The 24,079-nt window shown below is 37.7% G+C and overlaps 1 protein-coding gene across 7 annotated transcripts in view; it reads right to left on the bottom strand.

Moving 5' to 3' along the window:
• Nucleotides 1-24,079, bottom strand: part of LOC125461272 (receptor-type tyrosine-protein phosphatase T) — a 1,279,761-nt gene that overhangs the window by 451,177 nt on the left and 804,505 nt on the right. For all 7 annotated transcript variants that reach the window (XM_048549829.2, XM_048549830.2, XM_048549831.2 and 4 more), the window contains one exon: nucleotides 6,168-6,464. In XM_048549829.2, the coding sequence (XP_048405786.1) occupies nucleotides 6,168-6,464 (297 nt within the window). The remainder of the gene's footprint in view (nucleotides 1-6,167; nucleotides 6,465-24,079) is intronic.

Here is a 24,079-nt window from a genome sequence, read left to right as displayed (position 1 = left end):
CTCTTTGGCGATCTCATTCCCTGGGACAGGCACCCAAGATCCCAGTTGCATAATTAATGAGGTGAAAACAAAAATTTGCATGAGAAAAGTTTCACAGAGCCACAATTAGCCGGGCACCAGGAAACTCAGTTGACAAAATGAACTACACGGGCTATGAAGAGAGTAGCAGTGTTGGGTCTCTTTTCTTCAAGATCAAAAACTGTTCTGCCCAGGTATCCATATGACATCATCATGGTGGGCAGCGTTTATCACACTCCTCAAAATTAACACTTTCGTGCCCTTTCAGATCCACATACAGTAGAACATAGTTTATAAGTGTATTCTTTGTTTCCCTGACAACTATTACTTTGATGTGAGACAGAATAGCTGACTAACATTCGAGAACCTGCTTTTGGAATTCTTGTTTTCTTCGGTTGTCTTTGAAAATAAAATTCCTTATTTGTAATATTGTTTAAAGAATGCAGTATACTTCTAATCAATTTTGTCTCCTTTTGTGAAGCTATCAAATTTCTCTATGTTTTCTTCCACTGCTCCTAATGTGCTTTGGCAGGGCACCTAAATGACAGTGCCAGAAGCAATTTAATTGTGGAGGGCATTACAGTTGAATATAATGCATTCCTCAATGAGACTCAGCTCGCATCCTTTCTGTAGCTCAGTACCTATAGCAAGCTGCCGCAAGAACCCAAGCTAGTTTTTATGTCTTATCCCAGGTGTGTGAGGCCATCCATGGTGCTGCACTCCATGTTTGGTTGAAATCATTTAAGTCAGACAGACTGTGATAGATTCCTTTGATTTTCTTTGTCCATTAAGCTCAGAGTCAATTGGACAGCAAGACTGATGTCATTTGTGTCTTCTGAACTGCATTTAACTGCAAGTTTTATAACTGGCAAATGAATACTTGATGGCTTATTAAATGCACAGAGCATCCAGAAATGCTTTTGAAACAAAATAAATTGGAACAAATATGTTTGTGTAATTGTTGTGAATTAATGAAGATTGGTTTCAATGTTGAATTTTTAGGAAGAGCAAACATATGAATGGAATAATCAGCATTAAATACGACACAAATCTGATCCTTTGTAAACATGTTCCAACTATTATAAAGTGGCACCAAGTCATTTATCATTTTTATTAAATACGATTAAATCTTCCTTGCAATTATACTTTCAGTACCAGACCCGTGAACTCATCATGTTTATGACTGTATTTAAAACTCATTTGCACTGGTCATTAACAATCTCAGTGCCCTTGCAACTCCCCTTGAAGCTAAGACAGCTCTGTTTTATTGTGCTTATATTTCTTATTCAATGTTTTATCTAACTTGAATTTTGCATGCCTGGAGGTTTGGGATTACTAAAAGCTGTTTTTGTGCTGTTGCCTTGGTAGTGGCTAAGTCCTAAATGAGAAGCACAAGATTTAATAGTATTGGTGTCCTGTGATATGTTATGGGGCCCTGGCACCAACACTGGGCAAAGCAGGATCAGGATCATTAGAACACTTTACATCTGAACTGTACTGGGACTGGTGTCCTTGCAAACTTCATAGGGAAGTAGAGGAGTAGTAAACTAAATAGTGGGGCAAAGGCCCAAACTTTAGAGGCTGTGGTGAATAAAAGATTGGGGAAAATACAGAACAGGATGGAATTAATATGGGAAATGATAAACAGAGAATAATAGGCAGGGTTAGAGAAAGCAGATCTCAGAGCACTCACAGCAATCAACACATATGATACATGATTCCAAAAATAATAAAAGGGTCAAAAATTAAAGCACTGCATTTGAATGTATGCAGCATTTGAAACAAGACAGATGAGCCAATAATAGAAATGGAGGTAAACAAATAACATCTAGTGGCCATAACTGAGACAAGGCTGCAGGATGACCCAGACTGAGACCTGAATATTGAAGGGAGTGTGGCACTTAGGAAAGGCAGAAAGCTAGAAAAGAGCGGGTGAGTGGCTTTCTTAATTAAAGACAATATTAGCAGAAGAGTAAGAGATGACCTATATTCAGGGAACCAGGAAAAGAATGAAAAGGGCAAGAGATTGCTTTTGGGAGTTGCGTGCAGGCTCCTTAACAGTACCCAATGATAGGATAGGCTTTCAAGGTAGAAGTAATGGAGATTGTCAAGAGGATACAACAGTTGCCACAGGAGATTTTAAATCACATGCAGACTGGAAAAATCAGACAGGCAAAAATAATCAAGAGAAGGAATTTATTGAATGCTTTTGGGACAAATTCTTGGTCCTGTGTTGTGGCTATACCAAAACCAGTTTTGACCAATGAGATCAATTAATTACTGACCTCATAGTCAAAGCACTGACCATAATATGATTCATATAGTGTAAGAGAAAGAAGTGTGGGTCCAAGACTTCTATTTTGAATTTAAAATATGGGCAATGATAAATGCATGAAAACAGAGCCATCAAAAGTCAACTGGCAATTTAGGTTAAGATGTGGAGATGCTAGTGTTGGACTGGAATGGACAAGTTCAGAAGTCATACAGCACAAGGTTATAGTCCAACAGATTTATTTGAAATCACAAGCTTTTTTAACGCTGCCCCTCTGTCGGATGAAGTGACAAAGTGAATTTTAGGTTAAGGGATAGGTCATTGGAGATGCAGTGACAAACATTTCAAGAGATATTCCAGAAAGCACAGAATAGATAAATTCCAACAAATAAGAAAATATCTAAGGAATGGACCCGCCATCTATGGTAAACTCAAAAAGTCAAAGACGATATAAGGCTCAAAGAAAAGACATATAAAGATAACTGGCAGTTCAACAGACTGGGTGAAATGTCACAAACAACAAAAAGTTATTAAAAGATAAGGCAGGGAAAAATTACAGCACAAACCATAGTTAGCCAAAAACAGACAAACAGGTAAAATAGTACAAGGGAGGAATGGACAGGTTGAGAGGAGACACTTTTTTTCAGATTTCAGGCATCAAAGGTAGAGGCAAGGGAGTGGTTGAGCAAAGCAGTTGCTACAGGATGTTGGGGTGAATGGAGGACCAAGGGGGTCAGCCATTGGGAACTTCAGGATGCATTTTGAAGTGAATTGTGGGATTTTCTTTTTCAGGGATGGACACAGCAGGAGGTAGAGTTGGGGTGTGAAAGGCAGATGTGGGCAGTGAGTAAAACATAATAGCACGACATGCTGACTGAGTAGGCCTGCCTAAGTTTGCATACTTTCAGTACTGATCACCTTCCCAACATGGTATCTGGCACCAGCCACACAGGAAGTGTACACACGGTGCAAATATCATAGTGACTAAAGCAGCAATCTTCATGGCCTAAATGTGGGAGAATTCATTATACTTAGGTAAACATAAAATCTAGCCCCATTTCCCCAACTGATATTCAAATTAAGGCTATTTTTAAACTGGAACTTCAACATTACTGTTGATTTTCAGAATTCAGAGGAGAGCAGTGTGTAGTGGTCTGAAGCAGGTGGTCATATGATGCTTCAGTTTAACACAGCCTTGAGTATAACTCTTGTGCCATACCAGTTTAAAATGCCATTGGGGCCTCTTGATTGTTCTTCAAACTTATCTTTAGATGATTTAAATGCATTGGGTTGAGGATCTAGCCATATAAGTTCTCACTAGTTGAGAGGTGAACTCTGTGTAAGTGGACTACCTGTAAAGGACACACAGACTTAGGAATTCAAATTTGTAGCATTAGTAAATGAATGATTTATGTATAGCCACTGAAATTTAATAAGCAGATGCTCCATCCTTGTTTTCGCTGTTGATATTGTTTGGAAAAGAATGATGAACTCTCCAGGCTTCAATTTCTAATCATTCAGTTACAAATATGGATGCTAAGGGTAAGAATCGTTGAAGTGATTTTTCCGAAGAAATTGTTTTCTATCAGACAAGATTATCCGGGTGACTTTTAAAAATATTTTCTTAAGATAAACGTTATTATAAAATACTGAATTTTATATTTATTTCTATTTGAAAAGGAATGATTTTTATCTTAATTTTTTTGAGACTTGACGGTAGTGCTGTCTTTATTACAATTTGTGGTAAAACTCTAAATGAATTGATGTATTATTGGACAGATTTTCTATAAGATTATAAATGTGCTTTTAAAAAAAAACAATTCCATGAGAAATGTTAACTCAAGAAAATACGTACCAAATGATTTACAATGTTGTGACAATTAACATCCAGAGCAATCCTTCTCCTTCCCTACCTAGTCTCAATTGAATGTTAGAAGCATATTAATGGCTATTTGTATATATATATATATCTATACATACAATAGATATATTTAAAATATCACTGCACATAGTTACTAGGACAGCTTTATCCTCATGACAAGGAAGATAGCAATTTAAATATTCTTCTGTGTGTTTTTCATTCACACAATATGTGACAAAGATCAAGTCCAGAAGAACAGGGCAATATCATTTGAATATTATTTTCTTCTCATCAATATTCTAACGTTTAAGGATTAGTGTCACTTTCTGTGGTAGTTGTGGCACGATGCAGAAAAAATATAAATGCATGAGTGTAGTGAACTTGTTCCCCACTTACATTTGCTGGATTAATAACCATTTTAAAATAACACATGGAGGAACTTTGTAGGCACACATTTAAAATATTTGTGAAAAAATTTCATGGAGAATAACCCTGCAAAGTCTTCACCAAAGTTATTATATGTATAAGGAATGAAGGACACAGTTGCGAGAGGAAAGTCCAGCATTCAAACAGAGAAGTAGAGATGTATATTTATTTATCTTCTGTAATGTGGAGAAATAACTATTTCTGAATGTTGAGCTTTATGATGATAGATAAGTTCATTTAGCTAGAGCTTGGACTCCAGACAATATCAGCTCTTTCAGCAATATATTTTCCTTTTGTACAAGAAAACGATTCCAAAGATGGATCTAAAGTGGCCACTTTATGTTTCAAGACTGGAATTTCAATGGTTGAAAATTTCTTTTTGAGTTGGTTTTCAGCTAATAATAAACAATTCACTTTCATGTTCCAGTCAAATCTGGAAATAAAGCCCACAAAAGATGAATAATATTTAAAGGGAGGATTGGTATTTATTTTAAAAGCAAGAAAATTGAAGGATATGTATAAAAATGTTGGAAACTGGCATTAGAATGACAAATTGCCATGTTCCACAAACTGGTACAATATATTTGATGGACAATATGGCCTGCTGTTACATTTGACCCTTCAATAATTTTCTATGACAATAAACTCACAGTAAAGTGCAATATCAAAGCAGCTATAATAGATGAAGCTTTTGTCTTCATCTTAAAAATATTGTTGAAGATTAAAATTCATGTTACTTCATCAATTGTGGTACTAATGTTATTTCCCAGAGATCCTTCTTTTACACAATATCATATTTCCCACCACACCCAGCCCATTTTTTTTCCATTTACTGTAAGATAACAGTGGAGTAAAACATGACCTGAATGGCAAGTAGACCATCTCCAGCTCCTGATCCTTAGGGTTCTACATTTATGTTCAATTGTTTTTAGAAAATGGAACCTACTAACAGGTTGTGGGTGCCAATGGAAAAAGTGCTACGAATTTTTGTTGCAAACGGTACCAGGCATGCAATACTAAAGATCGTTTCTTTCGCAGACATCCTGTGCATTGTTTATCAGTTCATTAGAGTGTATGCAGAGCAAACTAACTGAAGTGACACTTCTGCAATTCAAGCTACATATAAACTTACAGCATTAGTGTAAACAATCTTACAACACAAACTCTTGCATAATGCTGCATCATTATTGGTTGAGTTGTTCAATTCTCTGACAAAGGTTGTGTGAGATGTGTTTCTCTTGTTTATACAAAGTCCAGTCCATGAGATGTGTGCTATGAAGTCTGTCCCTCTCTCACAGGATTGAAGATGAGGAAGCTCCTGTCCCTAGAGTTTATGTCCCTGACTATGTCCTTCTTACATTTCCCTCATTTTTAGAGAGATGAGTGAAACTTTTCTGTAGCATGCCCCTGCTGAAAACCATCAGGAGAAACACAGGACCTGATGCATCCAGCTCCCTGCCTAAGTTTCCAACATTTCTTGGTCTTGCACCTGAATCGAAAATGATATATCCTTGAATGCATAAAACTTTGCCCTCAAATCTCTTAGATATGATGAGGGAGGTAATGTTAGACGAAGAGATAAGCACTTACCATCTTCTTCAGTTTGGATAACTATCTCATCACTTTCTTTCTTTCCTTCTGGATTAAGTAGTACGAGCCGGAGTTTCACTGTCGTGTATGGATGTAGCCCTCGTAATGTATAATGGGATGAAGTCTGCATCAGTTCTTCTGCTGTGTATTCCCGGTGACCAAGCACATACTGATACTGAACAGTCAAGTTGTAGCTATGGCAACGAGTGACTGCGTAACCAAATGGCTCCCAATGAATAGTCAACTGTCGTGATCGGACATCCACGACTTCTACATTCTGAGGTCCATGCACTGGGTCTTTGAAAAGGAGAAAGAAAGATGCATTTAGAACCACGAAAACCCACATAGCTGACTTTATATTGTAAAGATATACTCAGAACTGTACAATAATAAAACAGAAGACTATTTTCAAATATTGAGTGGTAGTTGAGGAAAAAGTATGGATCCTTGCAGAAATGGTAACATCTACCTTATTCATTAAGAGTCAGGTTTTCAATTCCAATAGAATGTAAAAAAAAACTGTCTGATATTCAACTGGCTATTCAACTGCTTCAAAAGTCAATATGATGATCTTCAATATCTGATTTTTTTTCTGGCTTTGACATAAATATTTTGAAAGAACACGAATTGCCTTTTCACCTCCAATGCCACGGTGGCTTTGTTCTGCTCACTTCCAGATAAAGCAATAGGTTTTACCCATGCCTCTTCTGATATTTTCTTTTGCCAAAGGCACAAACAAGTTGCATAGAACAACTGGGCTTTTATTGCACCTTGGTGAGAATGCCTGCATAAATCAAACATGTAACCATTTCATGTATGCCTTGGACTTTCAGGGCTATAAATCAAATAAACACAAAAACATCCATCATAATGTTCCTATGTATTGGACAGCCCTCAGTTTTTTTTTTGAGAATGAAACAACTTAAATGCTGCATTTTACATTTCAATAGCTCTCAGAATAGAACAAAGGAGAAATTACAGAGTTAGTAAAGAAAATCCAATCATTTATCAACTTAGCATTTCTTGAAGCCAAAATGATTTACATTCAACTGATTACTTTATCTGAGTGCAGGGGTAGATTGTTTGGTAGGTAGCTGCTGGAAGACGGTGGTCACTTACAGACCATGCCAACGCATTCCAATATAAAGGAAGGAGCTTGGCTACCTGTATCCTGGCAGCATCCACTGAATCTTGGGGACCGACACCCCCCTCAAACTCATGGTTACCCAAGATGTGCCTCTGGTCGGGCAAAATATATCAAATTTGGTGGATTGGCAGAACTGGTAAGCTATCAGGAAGGTGGAATCATCAGCACTGTCATCATCTTGAGGTTAATTGAGGGTATCTATTTTATTCCCAAGAAAGCTTGTCAGCCATCATCAGTCTCCAGGTTCACTCAGCAAGTTAGTGATGCTTCTGGATTCAGACTAGGTATATTGGCACCTTCAGTTCTCAGTCCTATTTCCTGTCAAACCTGCATTAAAAATCTCATGTTGTCAGTAGGTGCACGTTATCACTTAAGTTGCAAAGTCTCGCCAGTCTGTGCCACCTCCAGTTCCTTGACTTCTTGCTTTATGAAATAATCCATAACATCATCCACAAAATAAGGATGCCACAAAGTGAAGCAGTATCTATTTATACCTTCAATTATATTCCTATTGTGTAATCTAACCTAGGTATACAAAATCTGCTATGACTAACATTGCACACAATACTCATCCAACAACTTTGTGTGAGACATCAGGGATTATATGTTATTTAGTCCAGATCATCAATGCATAATTATAAAATCCTACAGCTCCTTGAGGTGTAAACTGCTCTCACAGTCGTTATACCCCTGATATTGAGGTGACTAACATTGTCCAATTAGGCTGTGGTGGAGACAGATCCAAACTAGGACTTGTGCCAATTAAGGAAAAATGTATGATTAAGAGATTTCATTTTTAATGATTGCTGGGTTTTAGGTCTTCCTATACAAACAAAATTCACTTAAAAAAAACTTTCACTTTTTTTGTGAATATGTTGAATACAAACATACTACAGTGTTCAAAGTTAAAATAAATTGTTAAAAGAATCACATGCATAGCAATAGCTTTGGAGTTCAGCACCAAACTAAGAAGCAGAACCTCAAAGATCACCATCTCTGCATTAATACTTGAGCTACATGCACTTTGGCTTTGGGAAAATCAAGACCAAGGTGGGAGAAGCAGGTTTCAATTTCAGAGGTACTGGTATCAGTACTTGAGAAATGGGATCTGTACCAAGAGCAGGTCTCCACCTGAATCATGCCAACTACCGAAAATGTGCTCAATCAGAGTACATGTGCGGCCAAAGAGAAAGTCAAATGTGAAAAATGATAAACAGACTGTGGCAGGAAGAGATAGAGAGTACAAATCTATGACTCAACCAACAGGTAAGATGAGAATTTACAAAAAAAGGATAAAACAAAGTCTTTGTATCTGAATGCACACAGCATTTGAAATAAAACAGAGATAGTAAGAATGCAATTAGAAATTAGTAATTGCAGTCTGATAACCATCATAGAAATATGGCAGCAGGATAACAAGGATTAGGACCTGAATCTTTAATAGTACAGGATATTTAGGATTGACAGCATGAGCAAAATTGAGCGGAACGACATATGTTCAAGAAACCAAGATGTTAAAACAGTTTGGATAGGTATGAGAAATGATAAAAGTAAAAAATCACTTGTGGGAGTGGTGTACATGCACTGTGACAGCATCCACAGAGTAGGGTAGTGAAGAAAGGATGAAAGCCTGTCAGAATGGTATGGCAATAATAACAGGAGATTTTAATCTACATATCAACTGGAAAGTCATTTGGCAAAGGCAGCCAAAATGAATGGTTCATGAGATGTTTACAGATAATCTCTTTGAATGGTATGTTCTGGAACTAACCAGCCAGCAGGCTCTACTCGATTCAATATTGTGCAATGAGATAGGATTAATTAATTATTTCATCACAAAGGTCCCCTAGGGTCACCGTGATTATTGTACAACTGAATTTTGTATTCAGTTTCAGAGGAGGATTAGTGGGTCTGAATATTTTTAAAAATAAATGAAGGCAGTTATGAGGGCATTAAAGTAGGTCTGGTTAAAGTGAATTGGCAAATTAGGTTAAACGATAGTTCAAAAGAGATGCAGTGGCAATCGTTTAAGGCAATATTTCAGAATTTTTAAAAAAAATCATTCTCGGGATGTGGGACTGACCAGGCCAGCATTTATTACCCATCCTTAATTTCCCAAGACAATTAAATGGTAACTTCATTACTGTGGGTGTGGAGTCACATGTAGGGCCAGACCAGGTAAGGATAACAACTTCTTTCCCAAAAGAATGTTAGTGAACTGGATGAGTTTTTCCTGACAATTGACGACAGTTTCATGACCATCTTTAGACTCTTAAACTCAGATTTTTAATTGATTTCAAATTCTGGCGTGATTTGAAACAAGGCTCTCAGCATATTATCTTGCTCACTGGATTAATTGTTTCATGATAAGACCACTACAGAACAGATACCTTTCAATGAGTGAGAAAAATTCCAAGAGACCTATGACTTATGGTTAACTAGCAACGTTAAAGGTAATATCAAACTTAAAGAAAAAGTATATAATGGTATAAAAAACTGTTGGCAAGTCAGAATATTGGGCAGAATATTTTTAAAAAGCAATAAAAAAATTGGCTGAAACATTAATAGAAAGGGAAAAAATAGAGTATGAGAGAAAGGTAGCTAGAAACATTAAAAAAGTAAGAATTTCTATAAATAACGAAAAAAAGAAAGAGTTAACTGTAGATAATCAGCCTAGAAAGCTAATAGTGGAAACTGAGGAAACAGCAGATAAATTAAACATGTATTGTCCATAGGTTTTCACTATAGAGGATATAAGTGACATTGCAGAAACTGAAAGAAATCCGGAAATAGACAGGAGGGAAGAGCTCAGGAAAATCCAGAGAAGTGGCACTGAGTAAATTGTTACAGCTGTTGTCTGACAATTGCCCATTTCCGAGTGGAATTCATCCTAGGGTCTTTAAAGTATTCCCTTGACAATAGACAATAAACAATAGGTGCAGGAGTAGGCCATTCGGCCCTTCGAGCCAGCACCACCATTCATTATGATCATGGCTGATCATCCACAATCAGTACTGTTCCTGCCTTATCCCCATAACCCTTGATTCCACTATCTTTAAGAGCTCTATCCATCTCTTTCTTGAAAGTATCCAGAGACTGGCCTCCACTGCCTTCTGGGGCAGAGCATTCCATATATCCATCACTCTCTTGATTTGGTGATGATCCTAATAGTTTAAAAGAGAGTCAATGTTATTCCTTCATTCAAAAGTGAGGGAGACAGAAAGGAGGACATTACAGCTCAATTACCTTAACCTTTATTACAGAAAAAATATTAGAAGCTATTATTAAAAATACTGTAGTAGGGTTCTTGGATAACTTCAACATAATCAGGCAACATAAGTTAACATAGTTTTATGAAAGGGAAATTGTATTGGGCCAATCTTCAGGGAAGTAACATATGCTGTGAATAAAGGAAGACTGATGGATGTATGTACATTCGGCTTCAGAAGGCATTTGATAAGATGACACATCTAAGGTTATTATTAAAAAATGGTTTTGGTTAACATATTAACATGGATAGAAGATTGACTGGCTAATGGAATAAATAGGTCTTTTTCATGTAGGTAATATGTACTGAGTGGTGTGCCACGAGAATCAGTGCTGGGACCCCAGCTGTTCATGGCTTATATCAAAGACTTAGATGAAGGGAAGAAAGGTATGGTTGCCAAATTTTCGGATAGTACAAAGACAAGGTCAGACAGTAAGTTGTGAAAAGGACACAAGGAGGTTGCAAATGGATATTAATAGGTTATGTGAGTGGGAAATGGGGTATAATGTGAAAAAATGTGAAATTATCTAGTTTTGGGAGGAAGAATTAAAAAAATCTAAATCCTGAGCAATTGCAGAGCTCTGATGTGCAGAGGAATCCAGTAGTACAAGTGTATGAATTACAGAAGTTAGTGTGCAGCTATAGCAAGTAATAAACAACGTTAATAGAATGTGGGGGGAATTGACTACAAAGTAGAGAGGTCACGCTTCAGTTATACAGGGCACTGGTGAAACTGCATCTTAAGTACCGTGCACTGCCAGGTATTGGTAACATATTTAAGGAGCAATGTATATGTCTTGGAGGCACTTCAGAAATTTTAGTAGGATAACACCATGAGTGGGAGGGTTGCTTCTGAGGAAAGGCTCTGTGTTTGTATCCACTAGAATTTAGAAGAAGAAGAGACTTGATTGAAAGATATAAAATTCTGAGGGGTCTTGACAGGGTAGACCTTGAGATGATGTTTCCTCTTGTGGGAGAATCTAGAGCTAGGGGGTGGTTGTTTAAATTCAGGGGTCACACATTTAAAACTGCATATGATTCTTCGCAACTCTATTTGTGAAAAGCTGGTGAAAAGGAGTCCTCGAAAATTTGTTAGGCAGGAGTGTGAAAATTTATCATGGGTAGGTGGGAATGTAGATTTCAGATTATAGTAGATCAGCCACAAGCTTATTAGAAGGTGAAGGAGGTTCAAGGGGTTTAAAGACCCATTTCTGGCTCTGATTCTTGTATGCACATGTCCCTTGATAATAATATTTTAATTTAAACTATAAACTAATATATAGTTTCAAATTGTAAGTTGTTGAGTGCAATACAGTACACCGCAGTTCTGAATTATAGTAAGATCAGCACAGCTAAATTCACATTCTTATGACGATGCTTACAGCATACAGATTTGAAAATGTTGGGTTGGTCAGGAAAATTAGCCCTTTTCAAATTGTTACGGAGAGAAGTCAAAACAACTGAGCTGTTCTTCATCATGCGAATGCATCGATTGGTGTCAATTTTATGAAGATGTGACAACTTGATGAAATGGCAGTTGATCTATGCTAAAAGGATAACTTCATTCTTAACAATAATCCAATTTCATGAATAATTTATAACTCATACATCTAGCTGCATTTATGATCTTTTTTTGCTAATTTTGGTCGCAGCAAAATTGAGTTCTCAACACAAACTAACAGGACCATATACAGTATCTTGTCTTTGCGTGTCTGAATCCTAATACTCTGGTGTTTGTTCCTGTGCTTGATTTTTGGCTTGACTAAGACAAATTCTCCCCTTCCAGTACTTAAAACTTAACAAAATTAAATGCTAATACTCAAACTCTGACCTGAAATTTCTCTGAACACAGCTGAACTTGCACATCTGTTACAGAAATTATTGCCCACGATTTTTCATTTATACCATAGAAATAATCTTTACAGTGTATTAACACTGAAAGCTGATTTTCATTTAGTATCCCCTCATGACCAGGTCTTCCGCTGAGAAGGATTCATTGTCTACTGAACTGAGTAAGACATACATACTACACTGCATGTGGTCATCACTTTACTGACTTCATTCATGCCTTCTGAATGGAGAGGCAATGCATAACACTCGGATATTGCAGTATACTACAACCCCCTTTGTATAGAAACCATAAAACACGACATGTACATAAATTCCCAGGTTATACAGAACTAAACCAATCATCAGCAATACCACTAACATTTAATAAATTCTGTTGCTTTTTAAAATTGTAATCATAACCAAAACAAATATATATGACTAAGATTATCAGGGCAACCTTCATGAAAAAAAATTAATGCCGGCATGTGTTAACAAAAGTTTCACAATTTAACAAGAAGTAATGAAAAGAATAATTTATTTCTTCTTGCTGACTAGATACATTCAATTAAATTGTCCGGCATTTTGCTCTCAGGAACGGTCACCGGACCTGAAATGTTAGCTCTGATTTTTCTTCACAGATGCTGCCAGGCCTGCTGAGCTTTTCCAGCAATGTCTGTTTCTGTGGCATATTTTTCTGTCTGAACATCCCTTTCCATTTCTGCTTGACTGTCTCCTGCTTTTTAACATTCCCTAACACTGTCAAACCTGAACTTTGTACACTGCGCTTCATGGTTTAGGCTGTGACATTGATTATTTTATCTTAATCAAACAGCCTGACTCATTTTTGTTGATAATACTGCAGATTCTGAAAAGAAAAGACTTAGAAAAACATAAGGGAGTAAAGCAATTTGCCATCTAGCCTGCAGACCACAGTATTATGCAGGAACTTCTTATAGATTCTGTTCTAGCAGTATACCTCATCAACAATAATGCAGACATAACAAGGTGTAGAGATGGATGAACACATCAGATCAAGCAGCATCATAGGAGCAGGAAAGCTGACGTTTTGAGCCTAGAATCTTACATCTACTTTTTGATGGACTTCCAGGAATGTGCATGTTTGCAGAGAGGAGAATGTAGTCATCCAAGAGGGCTGAGAATACTGTAAGGGATTAATGTCTTAGGTGAGAAAGGCTTTTGGATGATGTGGTGGGATGTGGAAGTAAAAAATTAAATGGACACATGTTAACAGAACTTTGAACATATATGTAAGAAACTATGTCAGACTGATGTTAAATCTCAAAAAATCTCAAATATGATGTCTCTCTTACCATCTTTAGTATGTACTTATGTTTAAAAAAGCCTGTTCATGTTCACTCACAAGAGGGTAAATCTCATTTTACCATACACAGATTGAATATTGGATAGAATACAATCGACCAAATTACTTGTCATTGATACTTATAGGAGGGAACAAAGTCTTGTTGATGAGAAGAAATTGTCTGATGCAAGTATATTTAAACACAGCATGTTATCTACAATAGTGGCCAAGAAAAGTACATTTTTCCATGAAAAATGCCAAGAGAACGCAAACTGGTCTTTGAGTAAGGAGGTCCAAATGATAAAAATCAGCCACTAATACAATATTAAACATCATAAGTCAGTAGATTATGCTAAAACATTGTTTAAAGATGTCTCTGAAGACTGGTTCAGTTCTAGAAACTAAGTTAACTGCGACTTATCTCAGATTCAAAAATCACATGCCAATGTCTGCCAGAGAAATTAGTAAAGAAAATGATGAAAGTGAAAGTGATGCTCAGTAAAGTGTTTAATTATATCATAAATGGCTGACTAGGAACATGACAATGAGAAGTTATGAAAAATATTTAACATGTAGAAATGAACTGTGTGGATAACAAGGCTGTCTCCTACGGGCACTGGAGAGTTATTATTTCATCAGAGTTTAAGCAAAGATTCTGAGAGACATTACATTAGGTGCAAACAGGGATAGTCCATGCGAAAAAAAAAGCAAGAACGTATTCTTGGTATTCAAAGGTTAATAATGATTTTGAAGAGTTGTTGAAAAGATGTGAAGTATATATCAGTCAATTCCTTTAATTCCATAGATTAACAAAAGCAAGCCAATGGAATGATACACATTCAATTCTCTGAACTGGAAGGGAAAGTATCCTGTATTTTGACCAATAACTGTAACTGAGGCAAAAAACATTGAGCCTACACCTATTACTACAAATGGAAACATGCTTTGAGAAGTTGGTTTATAATTTATGTGTTGCCAGAGATGTTGGTGACAGATAATGGTCCACAGTTTAATTCAAAAGAGTTGGAAATATTTCTAAATAAGCATGGAATTGCATGCAAACTAACATCGCCATTTCAGCCCGCGTGATATGGTGTTGAATAAAGTGTACAGATTGTAGACATGTCTTTGCAGAAATATGTTTTTTCAGTGACAAGCCAGGCAGTAATTTGCATGTTTCACATCAACTTAGTTCAGACAACTTTCTGTTCCCTTACATAATAATGACATAGTCTGAAAAGGATTAGTAACCTTAGGAGTTTGTATTTAAAACAAGTCAGAGCTCATTTGGGCTGGGTTCAACATGAATCAAAAAGAGAAACAGTACAGGAGAATTATGATTTATGCGACATGAAACCTAGAGAGTTCAGCATTTGTCAGAAGGTCACGTTCAAAAACCACTCAAGTAATAAGGAGAATTAATGACTGGAATTGTTGTAAAGAGACTAAGTGTATTCTCATATCTAGTGATGACTGGAATGAGCAATCATCACTGTTAGGTGACTCATTCTCTTGGAAAAGCAAATCTCACAAGGAGAAAATATAATAAACCCTCTATAATTCAAATTCCTCCAAAAGCCCAAATGAAAGCCAGGAGGAAAGCAAAAACTACAAGAAATAGTCAGTCCGAGACAATCAAATCACACTGAGCTGAATACAATTTAATTGGAAAGTCGGCGTTTTGGAGGTTCATGAACGTTAAAGACTTGATGTTTGCAATCTTGCCCAAAGTTAGTACCTTGTCCACATTATCCTGTGTGCCATTATCCAAGACTTGTATGATAAAGCACAGGAAGTACGTAGAATTGTGTTGTCTGTAGTACTAACATCAAACAACCCAGCATGAAAGGATTTATTGATCCATAGTATGTCAGACTGTAATGACATTACTGAGCCACTCCTTCCTTTAGGTTATAGTGTCAAGTTAATATTGCCGTTTAATTCACATCTCTGAATAACTTGGATGGCTATTCATTGTATATGTACAAACACCCTTACCATCCAAACAATTCACCTCAAAAGTGCACTTATGCTTCTGCAAATGCAAATTTGAAGATCCAAGGACAATCACTATTAGAAATAAACATACATGATCCCAAATTACTTGACAAATATTTCTAAACCTATTGGCAAAATACTTGTAAAGAAATTAAGTAAACTACTAATTCCATTCTTCTGCATTCAAGATACTCTCCAGTTTGCAAAACCAATAGTTTTTTTCAGACACATAACATTGTCCTTTGTCTTTGACGGGGAATGGCTGTCTGGCGTGCCCTTAACAGCTGAGCATCTATAGGCATGTGTTCCTCTTCTTTAATTTTATCTGATTTGTCCTCAATAATTAATTCATTTTTATGATTGATGTAGACGCTAAGTATTTCCTGTGTGCCCAGGATTTAACTGCAGGTCCTTTTTTTCGTAGATTTGGTCAGTAGGTCTCTCATCTGATAGTCAACATGGTAGACAGGTTTTCTGCTTGTTGGGCAGCTGTGGGGTGGACATCAAATAAATAGGTGAGTGATTGTAAAAAGATAGGGCCAAAGACACAGGGGGATCAAAGATCACTTGGTGGCATTAGGAGTTGCACGTTGGGGAATTGGAGATCGCAGGGGAGTGTCAGAGACTGCAATAAGTTAGAGTCAGATCAGTGAATACAAATTAGAAATTACAGAAGAATCAGAGATGACAGAGTGATCTAGAGGTAAGCTTCTTTTGTTGCAAGGAAAAGGACCCCTCTTGCCTGTCCTGCAACACTGATGTTAATGCCTATCAAAAAATAAACCTATCAATGTATCTATCAACCCACTTTTACTGGTGTTCAGGGTTAAAATTTCCTCCTCTGTATATCAGCACTATGAACAATGATCAACTGCATCTTGGTGCACTGAGAAATGCATTAGTGTCTGATAAATGGCATTTCATTTGGAAAAACACCGTGAGCTACTTTCAGGGAAAACTGCTGAAAAAGGTAGAGAAAGAAACAGCTCTTGTAATTTCAGTGTGAGCTTCGTGAACAATGCTGTGCAGTGACAGAAAATAAGGTGTTGTTTATTATTGAAACAAGACATACTGTTTGTCGTTGAGTTATTACTGAGATGGAAGGAGGGTGCTATTTTTCTCTAATTCCACTACTTCACAGATCACAGGATGTTAATCATTTTGTGCAGGTGTTGCTGATATGGCAAGTTATATTCTTTCTGTACATTGGACATTTTTGTTTTAAAATCGATCAATCAGCTTTCTTTACAAAACACAAAATTATTGATTTATTATAAAACAAAATTTACGCTCAATGAGGATGCATAACTAACAGTTTGTAGTCTGAAAACATAAATGCTGAACCCTCTAAATAATCCAAAATGCACTAGCCCTTTTGTTACAGACCTCAATAGGAATACTGCGTCATACTCCTCTCAAAAAGTTATTGAAGTCAGAGATTTGAGAGGATTCCATTTCATTTGAGCTGAATAGTTTACTCAGAAAAATAAACAGTGAGAGACTTCCACTTACTCCTGGATAACTATGAAACTCACCCATCAACTCACAACTGACCTCCTGCAGTACAGATGAACCTTGACCACAGACACTTCTCAAACCTGACAACCTCATCCCGCGCTGGCGCCACCCTGCTAGAACCAATCTCAACCTGGCAATATTCCACCTCCCTTACCCTGGAAATTTGACCCAATCTTGCAGAACTCAATACTGCCTCAACCTGACCCAGATCTTGACTCCAACCTGCCATCCTCTGGCCGACTTCACCCTGTCATACAGATACCTCTGTCTCCGCAATACTTGGCAAGTGCACACCCCCACATCCACCAATGACCTAATCCTGCTTGACCTACACTCTGCCCAACCCACCCACTCCACACCACAACCTACCTATCACTTAAAAAAGGTGTGGTTTCTATTACAATGTTTCGTGGACTAAACTCTGTCGTTTCAAAGCAAGAGGATCTTATCCAGGAAATTCCAGGACACATTATCAAAAGATAAGTGTGTATTTGTTAGTCTATTCAGACTCAGAAATAAGGTTTCAGAGGTTGATTGGAATTTCTCACAAACGATGGCCAGTGTAAAAAATTATCATCACAAGAATGAACTCCTGAACCGAGTGTAATAATCTAGGAATGTCAAAGAAGGACTTCTAACATATTTTTCCCGCTAAGCTGGCTTGAGTTTCTCTCTGGCCTATGTCATGCTGCAGGTCTTGGACAGGTTAAATCAGTTTTCTACTTGACAGATACCTCCAGGGTATTGCAAATGTTAATGGGCTGTAGAATCTTGGGCGTCCATTATCGTTTATATGTTTGTATGGAACATAAATTTCATCGTTGTATCCACTAATAAAAACACTAGAAAGTAAAAACGTTTAAATGCAAAAACTAAATGTTCAAATGATTGACTGAGAAATAATCTACTATGATAACAGCCCTGTAAATAATTTCCAATAATCTGTACCAGTCACTCATTTCAATTTGAGCTATTAAAGTAAATCAATGCGAACAATTCCATATCAGATATAGTTAGTCAGTATTTTGGAGCAACCTGGAACAATGTTTGAAAGAACATCCAAGTTTGATCACTTGAATTCATTAGAACAAAGTCATTATAAAAAAGACTCTGAGGAGTTATCTAAATAACGTTCAGCAGATTTGGCTGGCCACTGCTGGGTGACAATGGCCAGGAGGCTTGGGTGCATGCTGATATTGAAAAATTGCTGTGGAATCTTACAATTTTAGTAGGATCCCGAGTGAAATTCCTTAGGAAGGCAAGACTACCTTTTGTCCCTTTTGACACCCACTCAGCATTTGTGGTGGCAGCTAATATATAGTGTGTCCCCATTTCAAGGGTAAATGCGACAGCAGTTGAAAAATCATTCCTTAATTATGTATATAAGAATTTCCAACAAAGTTATAGAAGAATACAATTAAATTTACTCGATAAAGCAACTTATGTTTGTGTATCTTTAAATGCTTAGGGAAAATATACAAAAACTGAAAGCAAAGAACATCAGTAATTACAGAAAAACATTTACGAAAATGAAAAGTGCTCTGAATTTGACCTCAAGGTGCTACAAAGCAATTCATTTCTAACTGACCAAATATGTATATGAAAAGAATATGTAAATTAAAATAATTTGAGTTTGTGGTCTTAAAGAGAACCTGACAAATTAAATTTGTCACACATTAGCAGGATAATGAAACACTTCTGTCTTCATAAAAACATAGAAAATAGGACCAGGAGTGGGCTGTTCAGCCCTCTAAGCGTGATTGCTCATAAAATATAATCATGGATGATAACTGAACTTAGTATTCTGTTCCCAATTTTGCCCCATGCTCTTTGAACCCTTTAGCCCTAAGAACTATATCTATCCTCTTCTTGAAAACATTCAATGTTTTGGCCTGTTTAGATCTTATTTCTTCAAAGCACTATCAAAAAAGAAATCTTATGTTCTATTACCCTTTATCCACTCATTACTGTAAAAAATTATGTATACTGATTAAATGTATATTTTCAATAACATTGTAAAAACATAATGGCCTGAATTTTGTACTGGGTGCTGAAGGTATGGATTTCACTGTCCACTTGTGGACAATTGCCAAAGGATATATTGCCGGTTTGTCAGTGGTGATTTATAGGGTTAGATTTTTGCTGAGTTGGAACGAATTGAGGGTCCTTTCAAAATGACAGGTGATTCTGGAATTCTCAACTCCATTCCCAGGCTTTATGGTTTTTAGATTGCCTTTAAAGGTACATACATTAGATATGAGAAATGGACCCAAGTCTTTCATTCTCAACCTGGCTGGCTCATTTGGTCTGTGATCTCCACAATTTTCAATAAGGTAGGTCAGCTTTTACTGAGATAATGGGAACTGCAGATGCTGGAGAATCCGAGACAACAAAATGTGGAGCTGGATAAACACAGCAGGCCAAGCAGTGTCTTAGGAACACAAAAGCTGATGAGTACATCCGAGACCCTTCAGAGTCTAGGCCTGAAACATCAGCTTTCGTGCTCCTAAGATGCCGCTTGGTTTGCTGTGTTCATCCAGCTCCACATTTTGTTGTCTCAGCTTTTACTGAGTTGTGGTTCACAGTATTATCTTGAAACAAGATTTTCAAAAGTTCTATCATGTAGATTAAGTTCAAAAGATCCCCCAGTATATTATAAGATGAAGCTTGGCTAGAAGTCCAGAAACCCATTAGCCTGTTGAAACAGCTCAACCACAGTAAAAACACTGCTGAATTGCTAATTCTGGCTCTCTGTTCTTTGCTATTAATTGCACAATGTTGATTCATATAAAAATAAGAGTTTCAAGTGCTTACAGTCTCTGCTGCTATCGTTTTCAAGGGTCTGGGTGATAGTCACTTTTATTGACCTGGAGCAAATCGAATTTTTTTATAACATTCAACCACATTATGAATGTATGACTGTTTCTAAAGCTTCCTTTTCAACCGTGTTATTGCCACAACTGGGTTCATTGTTTTTAGACAATGTTTAGTAGGTGAATGGGCATGAATGTCTCACAGCTTAGCCTAGCAGGCATGAGGGCTCATGGAAGTTGGGTGAAGGAATACAAACGGTCTCTGTGTGAGAGATTCTGGGATTGGGTGGAGGAAGAAAGACTTTCACAGTAGCATAAGGGGCACGGGTTTTGGTGGGGAGGTGTGGTTGTTGGTGGAGGGGGCGCACCATGACATGGATGTGAGTTGAGAGATAGAGTCTATCGTGGAAGGTATGAGATGTCATGGAGGTTTGGTAGAGTCAAATATTGTAATATGTGTCATTAAGGACCATTGGAGCATGGAGGGAAGATGATAGCATGGCATGAATGAAATCTGGAGCGCTGCGGAATGGTGGAGTGACATAGCCTGGCATGAAAGTGAATGAAGGGTGATGGGTACTGTGTGGAAGCTGAATGATTGAAAAGGTTGAGATCTAGAACACCTTTTTATTATAACTGGGATGAACTCCCACAGAACTAAAAAAAGACACTTAAACAGTTGATCTCTGCACGGAACACTCTGTGGCTACCTCTAACCTTGCTTACATGTTGGGTGGCACAACTGCAGACTGCATCTGCTTTCTGGCCAGGAGCATTTCGCCTGTGGACCCATTTTGCTGGAGGTAGATGTGTAATGTAGGGAATTTTCCAACCCAGCTTAAGAATGAGACATTTGCTTGATTGATTAATTTGAATAATGAAAGTAACAGGGAAAATCGTCAAATGAAATTGTTTCAGTGCAAATGCTTCACAGAATTCAAACACAGAGAATCGGAAATGAAAGAAAAAATCAATTAAATCATTGTAAAGGAAGCAAAATACACATTTTAAAATTTACATCATTAAGGGAGAGACATAAAATCAAAGCAGGCATTTTTATTTAAACCCTACATGCAAAAAAAAACAAATTTCTTTTCGAGGAAATAAAATTTCAGACCTCTAATTTTTTTTCAGAACCCGAAAGGCTAGGTTCTATTCAATACATTTTAAATTGTATTTATTACTATTTTCTGACTTACCTACATATCTATTGTAATTGATCTTGAATTTAACCTGCAAACTCATTATCTAACCTCTATGATCTTATTTGCTATTTGGGGGTTTTATTTTAATTTGTTTTTATTACTTTGCACTTGTTTTTCAGAGAAGACACATCATCTTTTTTCCAGTTGTATTAAAACAATCCAAAGCTAATTATATTTTCCAGACGGAAGTTTAATTTCAGTATGAGAAGAAAGAAACTGGTTTAATAATATTTCATGTGTATTTAAGGAAAATAAAATTCAGAATGTTATAATCTTCTGTTACTATTCAGTGTATATAATATCACAGTGCATCTCACTGGACCAAGGACAGTGCATTTAACGTCTATGCAAATGGATCCAAAAAGAAATACAGAAAGACGAGGCAATGCGAACTATGTATCAAAAAGAATCTTAAGTTTGAAATGATGCATTGCATTACGATTATGTGGATAATAAAACTCTTCCTAATATCCCTACAGAATGGAAGCAGGCCATTCCACCTTTCAAGTGCACACCAACCCTCCGAATGGCATCCCAGCCGGATCCAGCTCCTTCAACTTTTCTCATAATTCCATTTTCCCATGATTAACCAACATAGCCTGCACATCCCTGGACACAAGGGGCAATTTAGCATGGCCAATCCAGCTAATGTAACAGCACAGGGAGAAGGGTCCTGGGGGCCAGTCTCAACTGGTGACCAGCTCAAGGGAGGCCAGTCCTAGGCCGTAAGCCAGCGCAGGGGAGGTGAGTCCCTGAGGCAACTCCTAGACTGGAGGCCAGTGTGGAGAGAGGAGGTCCTGAGGCGAGTCCTACCTTGAGGCTGTCACAGGGAGGCTAGTCCTGAACCAGAAGCTGTCATAAGGCTGCAAGACCCTGGCGGACTGGAAGCCATAGTGGGGAAGTGAGTCCTGGACTGCGGGCTACTGCAGGGAGGTGAGGGTTTTGTGGATTGGAGGCGAGGCCTCGGATTTTGAAGCCTGATGTGATCTGGAGGCTCGGTGCTGGCATGGACCTGGGTGTAAAAGACTGTAATTTGAGTACGTTTTTCCCTCTTAATTCTTATGCTGGACTTTTATTTATCATTCTTTCAATTTTGTACCAAATGCTTAAGCATCTGTACCTAGGTACCGTGTACCTAGGAAGGAGCCATAAGCAGTGGCATTGTAAACTTTTCGCTGTACTCATTCAAGTAATTCTAATTCTATAAACCTGTACATCTTGGACTGTGGGAGGAAACCAGACTACCAGGAGGAAACCTATGCAGACACAGGGAGTATGAAAAAACTCCACACAGACTGTTGTCCATGGGTGCAATCAAAACCCAGGTCCCTGGCGCTGTGAGGCAGCAATGGCTAACCACTGAGCCACCATGCCACTTGTCAGGCTGCCAAAGACGTTTTCATTTCTTAAAACAGGAACAGTCATGCTTTTCTTCCAGTCATTCCTTAAAAGTCTGACTGAACTACAGCTTTGATCCAGGCAGGACATCACCTTTATTCAGATCAAAGCAGGTCACAACAGCCATTAGGAATATGGTGGGGCCAGGAGGAGCTGGACTGCACCTCCAGGTATTCCAAGAAAAGCCCCAGACTCATTCCATTCCCTCTCAGGGAGCCTTTGGGAAAATTCCTTTCAGCTCTGATTAAGGTGAGTGATTTATTTATATGTTTTAGTATCATTTATTTTAGTGATTGGATTTCAAATACGAGCATGTGGGTTTTGATCTGTGTGTACGAGGGGATTTAATAATTCAATTGTCAATATTTCTGGATGGAGCTGTCACTTTTTAAGAAAAAAAGATATGAGAGAGAGAAAGACCTCCGGGCATGCTAATTGGAATTAGTTTGTATTGGGAGAGTTTTACAAGCAGACAGAACAAATACTGAAGATCATTAGCTTGCTTTCAGTCAGAAGCATCAAGGCTTCACTTTCTGTTGCTTAGGGGAAATAGCTTGAAAAACATTTGGTCTTGGTTTACAGATGTCTTGTTTGAAGTTGGATGTATGGAACAGCTTTTCCTAGAAAAAGGAGTTCAACTTAGGAAATAAATTATCTCAGTGTAAGGATTTTATTGACCACATGTGTTTGGCTAGAACTTTGAAGAATTAGTCAAAGTTGATCCTTACCCATCGGACTGGTTTGAACAGTGCCAATCCACCACCATTCTCTGTCGCTCAGCTGAGCTCATTCTCATGTTGAGCAATTTCTCTGTTTAACTTGTCTCACTTTTTCCAAATCAAAAGTGTGTCTTTAGGGTACCCACATACACCCTAGTTATACCTGTCTGTTTGTCGGGTATTTGGAACATTCCTCATTCCAGTCCTACTCAGCCCTGTCCCACGATTTTTTCTCAGCCTGGAGTCTGTTCGCAAGCTGAATTGTTTGCAAGATAGAGCACCACTCAAGACAGGAAAGCAGCCAAATGCACAAAAAATGTTTGCGCATCAGGTCTTTAAACTTCAAAACCATGTATGGAATTGCATTTGTCAGTACAAGATGCACATTAATTGGGAGCACCCTATACATTGTGACGTCATCAGTGTTGCTTCCTTTCCTTGTGCAAAGTTGGAAAAATCAATCAGCTTTGTTTCCAATTCCCATCCTTCGCTCACTTTCACCTGGTCCATCTCTGACGCTTTCCTTGTCTCCATTTTTGGGCACAGGGGAAAGGATGTCCTTCAATAACTACTACTAGCTCACTGACACCCACAGTCACCTTGACTGCATGTCCTCACATCCTGCTTCCTACAACAACTCCTTTCCACTCTCCCAGTTTTTGTCATGTGTCCTAATTGTTCTGAATCTGCCACAT

This window comes from Stegostoma tigrinum, chromosome 19, assembly GCF_030684315.1.
Source record: "Stegostoma tigrinum isolate sSteTig4 chromosome 19, sSteTig4.hap1, whole genome shotgun sequence".
Lineage (NCBI taxonomy): Eukaryota > Metazoa > Chordata > Chondrichthyes > Orectolobiformes > Stegostomatidae > Stegostoma > Stegostoma tigrinum.
This window is presented reverse-complemented; position numbering and strand designations above follow the sequence as displayed.